Here is a 17054-nt window from a genome sequence, read left to right on the forward strand (position 1 = left end):
ATTGGAGCTAATACTTCCTAGGCTTAGGGAAAGATCAGATGAGATGATATGTGTTAATTGCACAGCTCAGCTTCTGGCACCTGGTACTCAATATATATAACTCTTCTCTCTTGCCTCCCCCAATCTTGTCTTGAGTGGATCATGGAACCACAAATACCCACTTGGTAATGAAGTCAGGGATCAGGGACAAACACCAACACTTCCCATTTTTAGATTTACATGAGACCAGCAGCTTTCCCTCCCACAGTGGCAACAGTCAGAGATTTGCAGAGCAGATGTCTTGGTGTGAATCTGCTCCCTGGAGGTGTCTCATGAATGTTTGCCGACAAATCCACACAAGGGCTGACCTTCCTTCTAGCTCTGCCTGCTTGCACCAGGCTCTGGAGATTCAAAGTGCCTACCCACTTTCCCAACTCCCCTCCCTGTCCTCAGATGCTGGGGGCCTGCCCTACTGTCTGATGGCACCAGGCTGCACATGGAGGACCATGAGGCTGGCTGGTGCAAGCTGCTCCCATATGTACCTGTCCTAGGCTGCTCTCATCCAAGGGAGATTCAGAAGGGCCATCTGGGCTGGCAGGGTTTGGAAAGAGGCTGGAACCTCTGGTGGGGGTGGCTTGTCCAAATGCAGAGAACACTTTCCCAAACCCTACTGCCCCTGGCTAGGAGGGTGCTCCTTTGCCCTTGCTTGGGTCTGATGATTACAGGTCGGAACTTCAAAGCTCTGGCTAATTGCAGCCTGGGGGAGCTGGGCGAGCAGGCTAAGCCCGCCCGAGTGGGCGCAACTGGCCCCTCTCAGGGCTGGCACTTCCGAGCCCCAAGTGCGGTGCTGGAGCCAGGGGTCCTGGCGCAGCCGCCGGGTGCAACCGGCTCCTCTGACTGCTGGTGACTGTCCTCGTTGCTCGGGGCGCCCACGCCTCCTCCCCTTGGCCCGCGTCTGCCAGATCAGGTGGAAATCTCCCCATTCAAACCAGCGCGGGCCAATCAGGGCCGGGCGCGCGGCCGTTCCCCAGCGCTGCGCAGCCGGGCCTCCGCTCCCGCCCGCCGCCGCTCTGAGGCGCTGGTGCAGGGCGCGGGCTAGCCTGCTGCCCCGGTTACCCGCACAACACAGCCACCTCGGGTTACCCTGCCCCTCCCGCAGCAGGGACGCCATGGAGGGCTCTCTGCACCGCGTCTCCTTCGGGAACCAGCGCGCCCGCCGGGACCTGTCCTTCTACCTCTCCACCTTTGGTAAGTGCCTGGGGGGCAAGGCTGCCCCCCCATACCCTCAGTGGTGAAAGGCGAGGTTGGGCAGGCGCTCTTCCCATCTGGGGGCGACTTCTCTGGCTCCTTCCTCCTCTGATCGCCCAGAAGGGCTCAGGGAACAGGCTCAGGCGCAGCGAGTCGCGGGACACCACCTGCTGCCCTGCCGCTGGTGCCAGCTGCTGTTGGTTCTGCCTCACTTGGCTGGAATAATCACGCTCCAGTTAATCTTTCAGAGACCCGGCTTGTCACCACGGAGTTTCCCATTAGCAGGCAGCTCCAGTGCAATCAAGGTTCAGTTTCTGGATATCTCATTCACCCACTTTCCTTTGACTCAGCGACTCAACAGGTGCAGGGTCAGTCCAGGTAGCCTTGCCTCCTGTGGCGCACCCTGGAGCCTGTAATCTGACTTCTTCCTTGGGTATCTTGCAGCCGAGGTGGGAGAATTCTCTCCTCCAAGACAGACCTTGGGAGACTCCCAGGGCTGCCCTTCAACTTAAAGTGGAGAAAGGGGCAGTAGGCCTCCACTCCCAAGCTGCTAAGTTTGCAGATGGAGTTCTTCCAAATACCAGCTGGGCAGCTGCTGTCACAAAGGCCTGGACAAACCTGACCTTCCAAGTATCCATAGTAAAGATAACAGCCCTTCTCTACAGTACAGCCCTTGTTTCTTCCCTGGGCTTGCAACTCCCTGTGCAGAGGGTTTTTTTTTTTTTCCTCTGTGAAGGCTTGGGCCCAGAGAGAGGAAGATCTCTCATGAGCCAAGACTTGTACCTGAACTTGAACCTTCTGGAAATGTTCACTTCTGTGGGGGTGTTCACTTCAGGGGAGGGTTATGCAAGCTGAGTCTAGAACCTGACTACTCTAGAGGGAAATTTTTTCTTCATTGTAATAATTGGTGTACTTTGAAGAAGACATTAGAAGTATACATAATATTTTCCCCAGGATTATCTCTTTTGTTTTGATTAGGATATTCATTAACATTTTTTTGGTAAAAATTTTGTTGAGATATAATTCACATACATACAATTCATTTATTTAAAATGTACAATTCAATGGAAATTGCACAAACATTACCACAGTTAATTTTATAACATTTTCATTGCCTCATCTCAAGTCTAGGCGATCACTAATCTACTTTCTGTCTCTGTAGATTTGCCTATTTTGAACATTTTATATAAAAGGAATCATATAATACATGTTTATCTGGGACTGACTTCTTTCACTTATGATGTTTTCAAGGTTTAATTATGTTGTAGCATGTATCATTTCATTCATTTTTATGGCTGAATAATATTCTGTTGTATGGACATACCACATCCTGTTTATCCATCCATCTGTTGTTGAATATTTAAGTTGCCTTCACTTTTTGGCTATTATGAATAATGCTGCCACAAACATTTATGTACAAGTTTTTGTGTGGACAGATGTTCTTTTTTCTCTCTTATACCTATGAGTAGAATTCTTGGATCATATGTTAACTCTGTGTTTATCTAGCTGAGGAACTGTCAAACTTTTCCACACTGTCTGCACCAATTTACACCATCAGCAATGTATGCAGGTTTTGCTTTTTTCACATCCTCACTGACACTTCTTATTATCTGACTTTTTAGTTTCAGCCATCTCAGTGAATTGTAAAGTGGTATTTTATTATGGTTTGCATTTGCATTTTCCTAAACACCAGTGATGTTGAGCCTTTTTAATATGCTTATTGATATTTGCATATATTCTTCATAGAAATATTCTTCAGATTCCTTTGCTCATTTTTAAATTGGGCTATTTTTTTCTATTACTGAGTTAGAAGAGTTTTTTCCTATATTCTAGATGTAACCCCTTATCAGATATATGATCTGCAAATATTTTATTTCAATCTGTAGATTTTTTCCACTTTCTTTATATTGTTTTTTTGAAGACCAAGTGTTTTTAATTTTGTAGAAGTCCAATTTAAGTTTTCTTTTGTTGTTGGTACTTTTGGTGTCATAATCTGAATCTTTTGCTAGGTGAAAGGTCACAAGATTTACTCTGCTGTCTTCTAAGAGTATCATAGTTTTGACTCTTACATTTATGTTTTAATCCACATTTAGTTAATGTTTGTATATGATATGAGCTCAGGGTCCAATTTTATTGTTTTGTATGTGGCTATCCAGTTGTCCCAGTATCATTTATTGATAATATTTTTATACCCCCTCTGGATGATCTTGGTACCTTTATTAAAAAGCAATTGAAGGATGGGATTGTGACTCAGTAGCAGAACACTTGCCTTGCAAGTGAAGTGTGAGGCACGGGCATTAAAAAAATAAACAAACAAAATAAAGGTATCGTGTCCATCTACAACTAAAAAAATATTTTTAAAAAGCAATTGATCTTGGGATTATTTCTGGACTGTCAGTTCTATTCCATTGATCTGTTTATCAATCATTATGCCAGTACCACACTGTCTTACTATTGCTTTGTAGTTATGTTTTGAAATTAGATGTATAAATCCTTCAATTTCGTTCTTCTTTTTTCAAGATTATTTGGACTGTCCTGGGTCCCTTGAGTTTCCATCTGAATTTTGGGTAGAATATTTTATATAGAAAATAAAAATCAAATTCACAAAAAATGTGGATAAATATTTATAGAGTGTCTTATTGAAGGGATTCCAGTGTATCAGCTTGCCTGATGAGCCAATTTATTAACCTGTCTGCAGTCTCTGAACCAAATTGTCACCCTCCTTAAGGTCTCTGTATCCTGGAAGTGGTGAGTGATCAAGTGGAGAACAGGTTGCCCTTTCTGCAGGGTGTGTGGGCCAGGAGACGATGGGCAGGCTGGACGTGTTCTGAGGGATGTAGGTGGAAGACAACCCACTTCTCTTTAGAAATGCCACCCCCAGGTGAGCCTGCAAGATGGGAGCTGTGGGGAGGAGCTCTAAGTGCAGGCTCTAGCGTGGGCCTGGGGTGTCGGGTTCATCAGAAGGAAGACGCTGTGTTGAAGGCAGAGTGGGCTAAGGCACAGCGTGGGCTCACTGGCCCTTTGTTTTCCTTTTCCATGTTCACTGGGGCCCTGTTCTACCCTTTTCCTGCCCCTCACCAGAGGCCATGGAGATAAAGAATTCATCTTCTTCTGTCCCAGCTGTGGCCTGTGTCAGGCAGTGTGAGGTCAGCCCTTCGGTGTGTCCCTGCTGGCTGCTCCGTGATCCCTGTGTTCAGCCCTCCCAGGCTTGGCTCGGGAAACCGTCCATTCTCAGGAGCTCATCCCGTGTTGGTTGGAGTCTTCAGAGTTTCCTGCTTTTCCTCTCTTGGAATCCATCTGCTTGGGAGCTTTCAGAGATTCCTCACAGCTTCTGATGGCTCAATAGCTCTCTGTTCTTTTTTTTTTTTTTTAATTCTATGGATGCTCCTTTTAAATCTTTTCTATTATGAAGTATTACAAACATATAGAAAAGTGCCCCCTCACCACTGGGGCAGTTCAGTGACTTATCATAATGCACGTACCTTTCTTTCACCAGAGTCAAAATTGAATATTACCAATATCTAGAAGCTCATGTCTGATATATAAATTATGATTCAGTTCAAAATATTTTCTAGTTTCCGTTGTTATTTCTCCTCCAATCCATGGATAATCTAGAAGTCTATTTCTTAATTTTCAAATTTTTTTCTAGCAATGTTTTTGTTGTTTATTTTATATTTTGATCAGAAAACATTCTCTGTATCCAGCAGTTTTTTGAAATTCATTGAGGTTTGCTCGATGGCCCAGCAGATAGCCAGTTTTTCTAGGTGTTTTCACCTAGAATTTTGCAGCAGTTGTATGCAGTGTTCTTTGCAAATGTCAAGTTTAGGTCAAACTTGCTAATTACATTGCTCTAATATTTTGTATCCTTGTTGATTTTTTTTCCAGTTTGTTCTCTCAGTTACCAAGTGAGGTGTGTTAAAAATTCCCACTATAATTGTAAACTTGTCTACTTCCCATTGGAGTTGTGAGTTTTTCCTTTATATATTTTGAAGCTATATTAAGAACATGCAAATTTAGAATGATTATTTTTCTGGTGAATTGAGGCTTTTATTATGAAATCTTCTTTTGCTATGAAGATTTCTCCTTATTTCTAGATAAAATCTACTTTTCCTGATATTAACGTAGCTACCCGGGCATAACATTTGCCTGGCATGTCTTTTCTAATCTTTCGCTCACTCCCCTCCTCTGTGTCTAAACCAAGGAGCAGGTGTGGAGGTGGCATCTTTCTTCTTGAAGACCTGAGATGATGTCTTCCTTCAAAAAGATCTTTATTTGCTTGTCACTTTGTGGGGTCACTAGCTGGCATTCTGCGATGATCATTTCCTCCTCCTCTTCCCCCTCCTCCTCCTCCTCTCCTCCCCCTTCTCTTCCCCCTCCCTCTCGTCTGACAATGTTGCTGGGGCTGGTCTTGAACTCCTGGGCTCAAGTGATCCTCCCACCTTAGCCTCCTGAGTAGTAGGATGATCTTAATTAAATGTTAGGGACGGAGATTATTTGAGGTTGAGCTATGGTCCCTTGAGGAGCTGTGTGTGGTTATAATTTACCCTGTTCCTAAAGAGCAACCCTTTAGGGTCCCAAATGGTAGGGGTTCAGAAGAACTTGACTTCTCGGGATGCCCCGTTCTCTGAGCCCTTTTTCCTCATGACCTGAGAGGTGGCCGAGAACTCTGCTTGGCCCTTCAGCTGTCCCCCTGGAGTCTGGAGCTATCTCAGGAGGAATTAGCTCAGGGAGACACTAGGTGTCCTTCCGCAGCCCTCCATCCCCCAGGCGTTCAGCTCTTCCTCTCTATCTGGTTATGGCTCTAAGAAGATGCTTTTAACATTTTGTATATTTTTCCAGTTTTCCTCAGTGGCTCTGCCACCCCAGACATGGAAGTCTCCACCATACATTTCTAGTGGCTGTGCCCTCTGTGCTAGGCACTTCACACGCATTGGTTTTCACAGCCCAGTGACAGCCGACTTGCACCAGCCCAAAACCCACACTTGTTCATAGTTCCCTGCTTCTTCTCTCTCTCTCTCTCTCTCTCTCTCTCTCTCTCTCTTTTTTGTATTAAACTTCCTCCTCTGGAAAACCTTATTTGATAATTTTAAAAAAATAACATTAATGTGAAAGATAATGAAAATAAATTATGGATTCCCTTGTGTGGCTTCAAGCCATCAGCAAGCACATAACAGATGCTCATCATTATAAAATAATACATATTTAATTATGGAGAAAAAGTTGTAATATGAAATAGAGAGGGATGATGAGTAGTCTGTAAATATACAATTGACAATTTTAGACTTAAAATTATATGACTTTATGTATGTAATTTAAAAATATTATAATAATAAAATCCAAAGGAAAATCACGGAAGGTAGAATAACATGAATTTTCTACACATAATAGCATTGTATATAAGTTCATATGAAAGGAAGCCATTTGCTCCGCGGGTGATGCATTTCGTGAATGCATGGGGCTGTTCTCGATTTACACGGGACAATTCCACGTTTTGCAGTTCAGTTGCAACGGGCATGGCTTCAATCTGTCATCATTCTTTACTGAGAAAATCAAAGACCCCCAAACCGGGAGGTCTTTGTTCCTTAGTCAGAATGTACTGGTGTATCTGAAAACTGTATTTTGTCTTCACAATTTTTAAAATTGAAAAATTGCCTTATAATTTATGTGACTTAATTTATCCCAATATTTATTGGCTTAAGTGACCATTTATTATCTTACTGTTTCTGTGAGTCAGGAGATTGGGAGTAGCTTACAGGGGTGTTTTATTTCTTTATTTTTTCTTTATCATGGTGATAAGGGTCATATATTTACATGAACCAAAAGGAGTATTATTTCTCATGTATATGGCTCACATATGAATACAGAATGATAGATGACTGTGAACCACAAGCCTATCAGCATTCTGGTCTTCTCAGCTCACGCCAGAATTGCCCACCAAGCTCTGCTCACAGTCTTCTAAATCTTTTCCAGTTCACAGATCTTCAAGATCCTCCCCCTGCTAACCAAAGCCTCCTCCTCCTTTTTTTTTATGAGTTAAAATATTTTATTTATTTATTTTTCCTCTTTTTGCATTTTTTTGTTGGTACATTGTAGCTGTATATAATGATGGGATTTGTTGTTACACACCCATACATGCACATCATGTAACAACATAATTTGGCCAATATCACTCCCCAGCACTTCTCCCCTCTCTCCCTGCCTCATGCCCGCCTCATACCCGCTTTCCTCCACTGATCTTTTTTTGATTTGCATGAGACACCTCCCCCTTTCTTTGCCTTTTTCCTCTCTAGCTTCCACATATGAGAGAAAACATATGTCCCTTGACCTTCTGAATTTGGTTTATTTCATTTAACATAATGTTATTTAATTCCATCCATTTTTTCTGCAAATAGCATAATCTCACATTTTTTAAAGGGCTGAATTTAATTCCATTATGTATATATACTATGCTTTCTTTATCCCTTCATCCATGGATGGATACCTAGGTGGTCCCATAGGTTGACTTTTGTGAACTGTGCTGCTGTAAACATGGGTATGCATGTATCCCTATGGTATGCTGACTTGACTTTTTTTTTTTTTTTAATTTAATGTGAGATGAGTCTTTTTAAAAAAAAATACCTCTATTTTTTTTGTTTATTTTTATGTGATGCTGGGGATTGAACCCAGTGCCTCCCACGTGCTAGGCAAGTGCTCTATCACTGAGCAACAACCCCGGTCCCCCGGCTTGACTTCTTTAGGATAAATACCAAGGAGTGGTATAGCTAGGGCATATGGTGGTGGTTCCCTGCCTAGTCTTTTTTCTTTTAATATTTTTGTTTTTAGTTGTAGATGGACACAATAATTTTATTTTACTTGTTTTTTTTATTTTTATGTGGTGTTGAGTATTGAAACCAGTGCCTCATGCATGCTAGGCAGGCACTCTACCACTGAGTCACAAGCCTAGCCCCCATGCCTGGTCTTTTGAAGAAACTCCATAGTGATTGTACTAATTTACAGTCCCACCAACAGTGTAAAAGTGTTTCTTTTTCTTCATATCTAGAGGGGTGGTTTTGGCTCAGGGTTTCTCATGGGGGTTGCAGTCAAGTTAACTGGGGCTGCGATAGTCTAACTAGGCTTTACTGGGGTTGCGGGGTGTCTTTCTAAGTCTTATTCATAAGTTTCTTAGCAGGAGGACTCAGTTTCTTGCTACCTGTTGTTAGAAGACTTCTGTTTCTCATCACATGGGCATGGGCCCCTTCATAGGGCTGCTTGAGTTTCCTCATGACATGGCGGCTGGCTTCCTTCTGAGCTGGTGATACAGAGGTGAAAGCAAGAAAGAATCCCCATAAAAAGACAAATAGCCCAATTTAATAATGAACAAAGGGTTTGGATGGGCATTTTTCCCATAGAAGAAATATTCCAGGGTGAATAGCACATGAAAAAGCTTTTGCTCAATGTCACTAGTTATCGGTGATATGCCAATCAAAACCACCATGAAATATCCCATTGCTAGAATGGCCATAATGAAAAGGGACAATAACAAGTGTTGGAGAGGATGAAGAGAAGTTGGACACCTTGTAACATTGCTGACAGGAATGTAAAAATAGTGCTCCCACTGGAAAAGAGTCTGGCAGTTCTTCAAAAAGTTAAATATAGAGTCACATGTGTCTCAACAATTCTACTCCTGCTTATGTATCTAAGAGGAGTGAAAACATGTGCCCACAAATGAGTATATGTTATATTTGTGTTTCCAAAGTGTGCCCATATATTTGTTGTGCACAGAGGCTCACAACAGCATTATTCATCATATCCTTAAAAGTAGAAAGAGTCTAAACATCCATCAGCAGGTGAACAAAATGGGGCACATCCACACAATGGAATCTTGTTTGGCCACAAAAAGGAATGAAGTGTTGGTGTCTGCTACAATGTAGGCGAACCCTGAGAATATTATGCTCTGTGAAAAGAAGCCAGTCACAAAAGACCACATGTTTTAGGATCCCCTTTATGTGAAATGTCCAGAATAGGCAAATCCATAGAGACAGAAAGTAGATCAGCAGTTGACAGGGACTGTGGGGGAGAGGGGAATTGGGAGTGGCTGCTAATGAGCATGGGATTTATTTTTTCTTTTTAAATGTTTTCATTTGTTCTTTTTAGCTAAAAATGACAGTAGGATGTATTTTGACATATCCTACATACATGGAGTGTAACTTCCATTCTTGTGGTTGTACATGTTGTGGAGTTACAATGGTGTATATTCACATATGAACCTAGGAGAGTTATGTCTGATTCATTCTACTGTTTTCCCATTCCCTTCCTCCCTCCCTTCCCCCATTCCAACCTGTCCAATCTGGTGAAACCTCCCCCACCCCACCGCCCCACCTATTGTGAGTCAGCACCCTCATATCAGAGAGAACATTTGGCCATGGGTTTTTTGGGATTGGCTTATTTCACTTAGCATGATAGCCTCCAGTTTCATCCATTTACTGGCAGATGCTATAATTTCGTTTTTCTTTCTGGTTGAGTAATATTCCATTGTCTATATGTACCACATTTTCTTTATCCATCTATTGAAGGGCATCTAAGTTGTTTCCATAGTTCAGCTACTGTGAATTGAGCTGGTAAAACATTGGTTTGCCTGTGTCACTATGGTAAGTCCTTTGTGTATATGCTGAGGAGTGGGGTAACTGGGTTAAATGGTGGTTCCATTCCAAGTTTTCTGAGGAATCTCCATACTGCTTTCCATAGTGGTTGTACCAATTTGCAGTCCCAACAAGAATGTATGAGTGTACCTTTTCCCCACATCTTCACCAACATTATTATTACTTGTATTCTTGATAATTGCCATTCTGACTGGAGCGAGATAGAATCTTAAGAGTAGTTTTAATTTACATTTTTCTAATTGCTAGTGATGTTGAACATTTTTTCCCTATGTTTGTTGACTGATTGTATTTTTTTTCTGTGAGGTGTCTGTTCAGTTTCTTAGCCCATTTTATTGATTGGGTTATTTGTTTTTTTGATGTTAAGTTTTTTTAGTTTTTTATATGTTCTGGAAATTTATCTGAGGAGTAGGTGCAAAGATTTTCTCCCATTCTGTAGGCTCTCTTCACATCCTTGATTGTTTTTTGCTGTGAAGAAGCTTTTTAGTTTGATACCGTCCCATTTATTGATCCTTGTTTTTACTTCTTGCACTTTAGGAGTCCTGTAGAGGAATAAAGTTTCTAAGTTGACATGATGGAGAGTTGGGCCTACTTTTTCTTCTAGTAGGTGCAGGGTCTCTGGTCTAATGCCCATGTCCTTGATCCACTTTGAGTTGTGCAGAGTGAGAGATAGGGGTCTAATTTCATTTTGTTACATATGGATTTCCATTTTTTCCCAGCATCATTTGTTGAAGAGGCTCTCTTTTTTCCAATGTAAGTTTTTGGCACCTTTGTTTAGTATGAGATAACAGTATCTATGTGGATTTGTCTCTGTGTCTTCTGTTCTGTACCATTGGTCTTCATGTCTGCTTTGGTGCTAATACCATGCCCTTTTTGTTACTATAGCTCTGTAGTATAATTTAAGGTCTGGTGTTGTGATGCCTCCTGCTTCACTTGTCTCCCTGAGGATAGCTTTGGCTATTCTGGGCTTCTTATTTTTCCAAATGAATTTTATGACAGATTTTTCTATTTCTATGAAGAATGTTGTCAGAACCTTAATAGGTATTGCATTAAATCTATGTAGTGCTTTTGGTAGTAAGGCTATTTTGACAATATTAATTCTGCCTGTTCAAGAACATGGGAGATCTTTCCATCCTCTGAGGTCTTCTTCAATTTCTTTCTTTAGAGTTCTGCAGTTTTCATTGTAGAGGCTTTTCACCTCTTTTGTTAGATTGATTCCCTAATATTTTATTTTTAAGGTGATTGTGAATGGCATAGCTTTCCTAATATCTCTTTCACTTGATTTATCACTGATGTATAGGAATGCAATTGATTTATTGGTGTTAATTTTATGTTCTGCAACTTTACTGAATTCATTTATGAGTTTTAGAATTTTTCTAGTGGAGATTTTTGGGTCTTCTAAATATAGAATCCTTGTCTCAAATAGGGATAGATTGAGTTCTTCTTTTCCTATTTGTATCCCTTTAATTTCTTTCTTCTAATTCCTCTGGCTAGAGTTTCCAGGACTCTGTTGAATAGAAGTGGTGAAAGAGGACATCCCTGTCTTGTTCCAGTTTTTACAGGAATGCTTTCAATTTTTCTCCATTTAAAATGACGATGGCTTTGGATTTAGCATATATAGCTTTTACAGTGTTGAGGTATGTTCCTACTCACCCTAGTTTTTCTCATGTTTTGAACATGAATGTACAGCATGAGGTTTCTTTAGGGGAAGATAAAAATGTTCTAAAATTAGAGTGATGATTGGTTGCATAATCCTAGGAATATATTAAATAACAATGAATTACATGCTTTCAATTGGTGAATTTAAATCAATATAGCTGTTTTTTTTTTAAAGGAGCCCATAATGCCTATTACATTCTATTCTTGGGGGTCACCCATTATCACCTCAACCACATTCTCTTTGTTAGAAACAAGCCACTAAGTCCATCTCAAAACAGGAGGGAGGAGCATCAGTGATGTTGCAGACCAATTTTGAGCCCCCCACAGGGATAGAGTGGCTAAAAGTGGGTTCCCTAGACCGGACTGCCTAGCGTCCAGCCCCAGTTCTGCCACTTAACTGGCTGTGTGACCTGGGTGGCTTGTTTAACTCTTAGCCTTCAGTTTCCCTTCCTGTAAATGAGGATTAAAAACAGGAACTATTTCATGGAGTTGCTGGAGGAATAAAATAAACAAAAAGCATGTAGTAGAATGTTGAATACCCAGTAAACATCCAAAGAAGGTCGCCTTCCTTCTCCGCATGCGTGTGCCCAGCCCAGGGGTTTACCGTGGCCCTGACCACTAGTGTGGGATCGCAGGAGGCCAGTAAGATGCTTGAGTCAGGGCCCCACAGACTGCTGGCTTTGGCGATGTGATGGCCCAGCCAACCCCAGATGCTGACTGGGGTAGATTCACAAAGTTTAATTTACTGGCTTGCCCAGGAAGGACCTAGAATCCTTTGCAAATGATCCACAGGAATCTAATTCCACAGATCTGAATGTTAATTTATTAGGTAATGCTGAGTAGACTAGAAGATTTCTGCTGGCCAGAGCACCCTTTCTGGAAGGAAAAACACTCCCTCGTCTTGCTTGTAGGCTTGAGGGCAGACTCATAAATGGAGGGTGAATTTATGGATATTAGCGCCTGGCTGGGCTGCGCAGACCAGATCTCCTTGGTACATTTGTCCTGGTATCATCCTTCCTGTGGCTTTTCAAGTGTGACCACCCTGCTTTTGGGGTGAATTGGGTTTGGGGATGGCTGCTGCTTCATGCTACCAGGCAGGTCTCTGGTGGATGAATTCTGTGCACATCCTAGGTTGGCAGGGGCTTCCTTGGGGATACATGCCTTTGAACTCTGGAGTGTAGCAAGGGCTGCAGCCCATGTCTTTGTTTTCTGGGAACATCTCTTCCTGACTGTCTTGAGAGTCGGATTTCGTCTCCCGGTGGTCGTCCTCTGCTGGGGATCTGCCCATTTAATTTCTGTAGCTGACTCCCATCATACCCTTGGCCTGGTGCTCAGTGAGTCTGTACCCCCAATCCTGTGCCCAGCAGAATTTGGGCTCACTGCCCTCTCCAAGCTTTCTGAAACTCACTCTTATTCAGCATTTTCTCTGGCCTAGGAAGGCCTGTTTCTTCTCACTTTGTCTCCAGGTCACTGCTTCCTGGTAGCACGGTGGCAGCCACCCTGGGTATCTGTCACCACCAGCCTCTGCAGCCAGAGGTGGTGCCCAACTGCAGCCCATGGGAAATGGGAACATGCTCCCTCCAGGGCCCCTATACACGCCTCATGAGGATGACTTCAGGCCCTCAGCCTGAACATTCCTGGGAACTCTCATAGGTCACCCCCACCCTCCACAGCCCTCCCAGGTGTAGGAGGAAACAGGACTATTGGAAAGACCAGGGATGGGGGACTTGTGAAGCATTTGATCAGGTTGTGCCTATCCAGCTGAAGAGTCCTCCTCCTGCTGATGGCTTATTTTTCTAAATTGGAGACACTTCTCAGAGGCTTCCCCCTTCCTGGCTTCCTCTTGACTTCTTGAGAAAAACTGAGGCTCCCTGTTGAGGGTCTGCGGCTCTCTCTCCTCCTGAACCTAAGGGTTGAGTTGGCAGATGCAATGGGGCTGATGTTCGTTTGAGAATGATAATTGTTCTAGAAGACTGTCAACACAGGAAGCAGTGCTGGGGTCAGGGCCGACCTCTGGCCTCCAGTCCTGGCTCTGGACTCTGGGCATGACTGCTCTGGGTACCAAATGAAGAGTTGGTCAAGATGATTTCAGGAGCCTTGACTTGCACATTTGATGGGGAGGACAGAGGGGGCAGGCACAGCACAAGGGAGGGTCTCATTTTACCCTCATCTGTGAGCCCAGAGGGAAGAAACCAGGGAGCCTGGAGCCTGGCCTGCTGGATTTGGTCACTGCTCTAACAGGGGGCGCCCTGGCCCTCCCTGAGGAGCCCTGCTTGGCCGAGCCTGCCAGGGGAGCTGCAGGGAGCTTGCAGACTCATGGTTTCTGAGTCAATCTTGGCCTCAGGCCATCCTCTACTCTAGTGCTAGCCTTGGCCTTGTCTGCATCTCTGTCTGAGCCACGGGGCTGGGAGCTCCCTGAGGACAGGCTCCTGAACGTTTGGATCTGCCCTCCTTCATGCAGGGGCTCATGTTTGCCAACTAGAATTAGTGACCAAGACATTTGTGCTAGGAGACTTCTCAATCTTGATTTCTGGGAAGGGCCACTCTTGGGTGATAGGGGTCAGATAGCACAGCTCTTCCCAGGGCTTTGGAAATTCAAACACATTTGGGCCAGAGTTGGCTTTGCCTTGGTAGAAGTTTCTGGAAAACATGTCTCATGTTAATCATAGCTGCTGTGAGTTGGTGAGATCTGCCGTGTGCTGCTGGCCTTGTCTGTTTCCAAGCTGTTCTTTCTTGCTCCATACTGGATTGGACACAGTTTTTATAGGAGGGTTCTCAGCTCTGTGAACCCCCAAAGTGGTAATTCTCAGACCTTGAGATAATAATACAGTGGATTCCCATGGAACCTGTCATCTAAGGGCTCACTCCCAGCATTATCTGATCCCAGCTCAGGGGTGCAGGGACCACTATCATTAGCTCCACTCCCAGCCATGGACACCATGGTCCTAAATGACAGGAGAGTCATCAGGCTTGGAACTGGAATAGGCCTCCTGGGCTTGTGAGACCTGTATCCTGGGCAGGAGAGCAGCAAGGATTCGGATGGGCGAAGGGCAGGACCCGAGTTAGCTGGAGTCTGAACTGCTTCTGGCTGGAGCAAACATCTGCAGTGAGAGTTCCGAGGAATTGCCAGTCACCGTGGTTAGGGGCTCCTGCAGTTATGAGACATGCAGAGTCCCTTCTTTAGTTCTCCCAACCCTGTCTGCCCTTCCTCCAGCCAGCAATGAAGCACAAGCCCAGCCCCCAGCCCAGTTTCCTGGGGCATGTCCGGAGATGACAACTGGGGGGACAAGGGAAGGTCTCATAGTGTCATGAGGAATGGTGGATGCATTTTGAACATCAGGTCTACAGGGGACAATGCAGAGCTGGCAGAACCAGATCCTGTGAGCGAAAGATACTGAGAGGCCCCTCTTGGCTCAATAGATGGAGCATCGAATACCCAGCTGCTTAAGAGAAAGGGAAGAGAGCTCCCCATTGCTGGAGGTGACAGCTGAGAATGGTTGTTCCAGACAGAGCAGGCCTGACTCCTCACCTCCCCAGCATGTGTCCCCTGGGTGCACAGAATTCTGGATCTTCTGAGGTTCCAGGAAGAGTGGGCTGGACTGAGGGGGACTTTTATTTTCAGTGCTGGGGATGGAGCCGAGGGCCTCACGCGTGCTGAGCTCCACCCCAGCCTGAAGTGGGGACTTTAATACGTCGTGAGGAAGAGGAGTTTTATTTTGACGTTCCTCTCTTAATTAAAAACAGGAAAATCAAGGAGGAAAAAACCCTCACTGGTCCCCACTCCTCCCTGGCTGTCCATCTGGTGCTTCTTGTCTTCACAGTTTCCCTTCCCGGCTTCCTTCCCTCTTTTCTTTCTTCCTCTCCTCTTTCTTTCTTTCTTTGTCTTCTCTTTTTACTTTTTTATTTTTATTTTTTTTGTGGGGGTACTGGGGATTGAACTCAGGGGCACTCAACCACTGAACCTTTATATCTTAGTTATATTCCTCTTTCCTAAACTTAATTATAGCTTTCTTTGCTGACTTTTGCCAGAAGTCTATTTTATTAATGTTTTTTTAATATTTATTTTTTAGTTGTAGTTGACACAATACCTTTATTTTGTTTATTTATTTTTATGTGCTGCTGAGGATCAAACCCAGGGCCTCGCACGTGCTATGCAAGCACTCTACCGCTGAGCCACAACCCCAGCCCCTATTTTATTGATTTTTTGGGGGGATGGGGTACTGGGGATTGAACTCAGGGGCACTCGACCACTGAGCCCCATCCCCAGCCCTATTTTGTATTAGAGACAGGGGCTCACTGAGTTGCTTAGTGCCTCGCTTTTGCTGAGGCTGATTTTGAACTTGAGATCCTCCCGAGCCTCTGGGATTACAGGCATGTACCACCGTATCCAGCTCCCTTTTTATTTTAAATTATAGATTATGGATATATTAATATTGTAAAACAACAATAACAGTCCTAGATTGGAATTTTTCTTGACCCTCCTGTTCCCAGCCTCTTCCCTCGAGGTGATCACTGTGTTAATCTGGTCCCCTTTCAGTGCATATACCCTCACGGAAAGGAACAGGGGGTACATATGTTCTGCCATTTGTTTATTGAGAAGTTAAAATACTTCTCAACGGTCCCCCCTGCCAGGCCATATGGGGCCGGTCCATGGTACTGCATAGTAGAGCTGCAGGTGGGAAGTCCGGTGTTTCTGGTTTCTCCCTCCGTACTTTAAGCAGTGCTGTGGTGCCAGCTTTTGTGTCCCCCTGTGTGGGATTTGTCTCTGTTGGTAACTTGGACTGAAGACGGCTGGGTAGAAGGATGTGCACATTTAAATTCCAGCTGGTATTGCCAGAAATCATCCTCGTGGGCCCTCCAACGGGATGAGAGAGAGTCTGCTGTCGGTCCTACACCTTTATCCACAGTGACAGTGTCTCCCCATCGCCCCAGTGGCACCAGTGGGGCGGGGGAACCACGCTGGAGGCACTGTAGAAGAGAGGCCGAGCAGGTGGCTTCTGAGGGCCCTCCCAGCCAGAGATGGTGGGCCTCTCTGAATGGCCTGGTGTGAACAGAGGAGCACCCGTCACCATGGCGCTCACTGGAGGAGCTGAGGCAGGCTGTTTCTCTGGTTTCCTTAGGTCAGCTGAAGCTGTCGATTGACACCAAGGACCGGGTCCTGCTGCTCCACAGTGAGTATGGCTGTGCGCGGGCTCACGTAGCAAAGAGGGGCCACTCCCCTCCTGCCTGGGGCCAGGGTTGGGGGGTGGCGTTGCCATGGGCCATAGCTTCTTGTCTCATCTTTGTGTCCTGCTGTGTGCCCATCGACAAAAGTGGTCATTCACTCGGGGCTCTTTCTGCAGAGCCAGCCAGGAGCCGGCCTGCTGGGTCAGGAGTCCACACAGTGGGCCTTTGCCTGTGGAGCCCGGAGCTGTCCCTGGGACCCTGGTGCTGTCCTTCCACCCACGGAGCTGGTCCTTTCTCCCACCCTTTCAGCTTCTCTCTCTTTTTCTCCTTCATTCATTCATTTCTCCAGCCACTGATGGCTGTGCA

General features: G+C 44.6%; 1 protein-coding gene across 2 annotated transcripts in view; it reads left to right on the top strand.

Annotated features, from left to right (window-relative positions):
• The first annotated feature begins 1117 nt into the window (after positions 1-1117).
• Positions 1118-17054, top strand: part of Rgs3 (regulator of G protein signaling 3) — a 116544-nt gene continuing 100607 nt past the window's right edge. For both annotated transcript variants that reach the window (XM_071600856.1, XM_027949406.2), the window contains exons 1-2: positions 1118-1227; positions 16643-16693. In XM_071600856.1, coding sequence (XP_071456957.1) covers positions 1149-1227; positions 16643-16693 — 130 coding nt within the window. In that variant the 5' untranslated portion in view covers positions 1118-1148. The remainder of the gene's footprint in view (positions 1228-16642; positions 16694-17054) is intronic.

The sequence above is a fragment of the Marmota flaviventris genome, chromosome 13 (genome assembly GCF_047511675.1).
Source record: "Marmota flaviventris isolate mMarFla1 chromosome 13, mMarFla1.hap1, whole genome shotgun sequence".
Taxonomy (NCBI): Eukaryota; Metazoa; Chordata; class Mammalia; order Rodentia; family Sciuridae; genus Marmota; species Marmota flaviventris.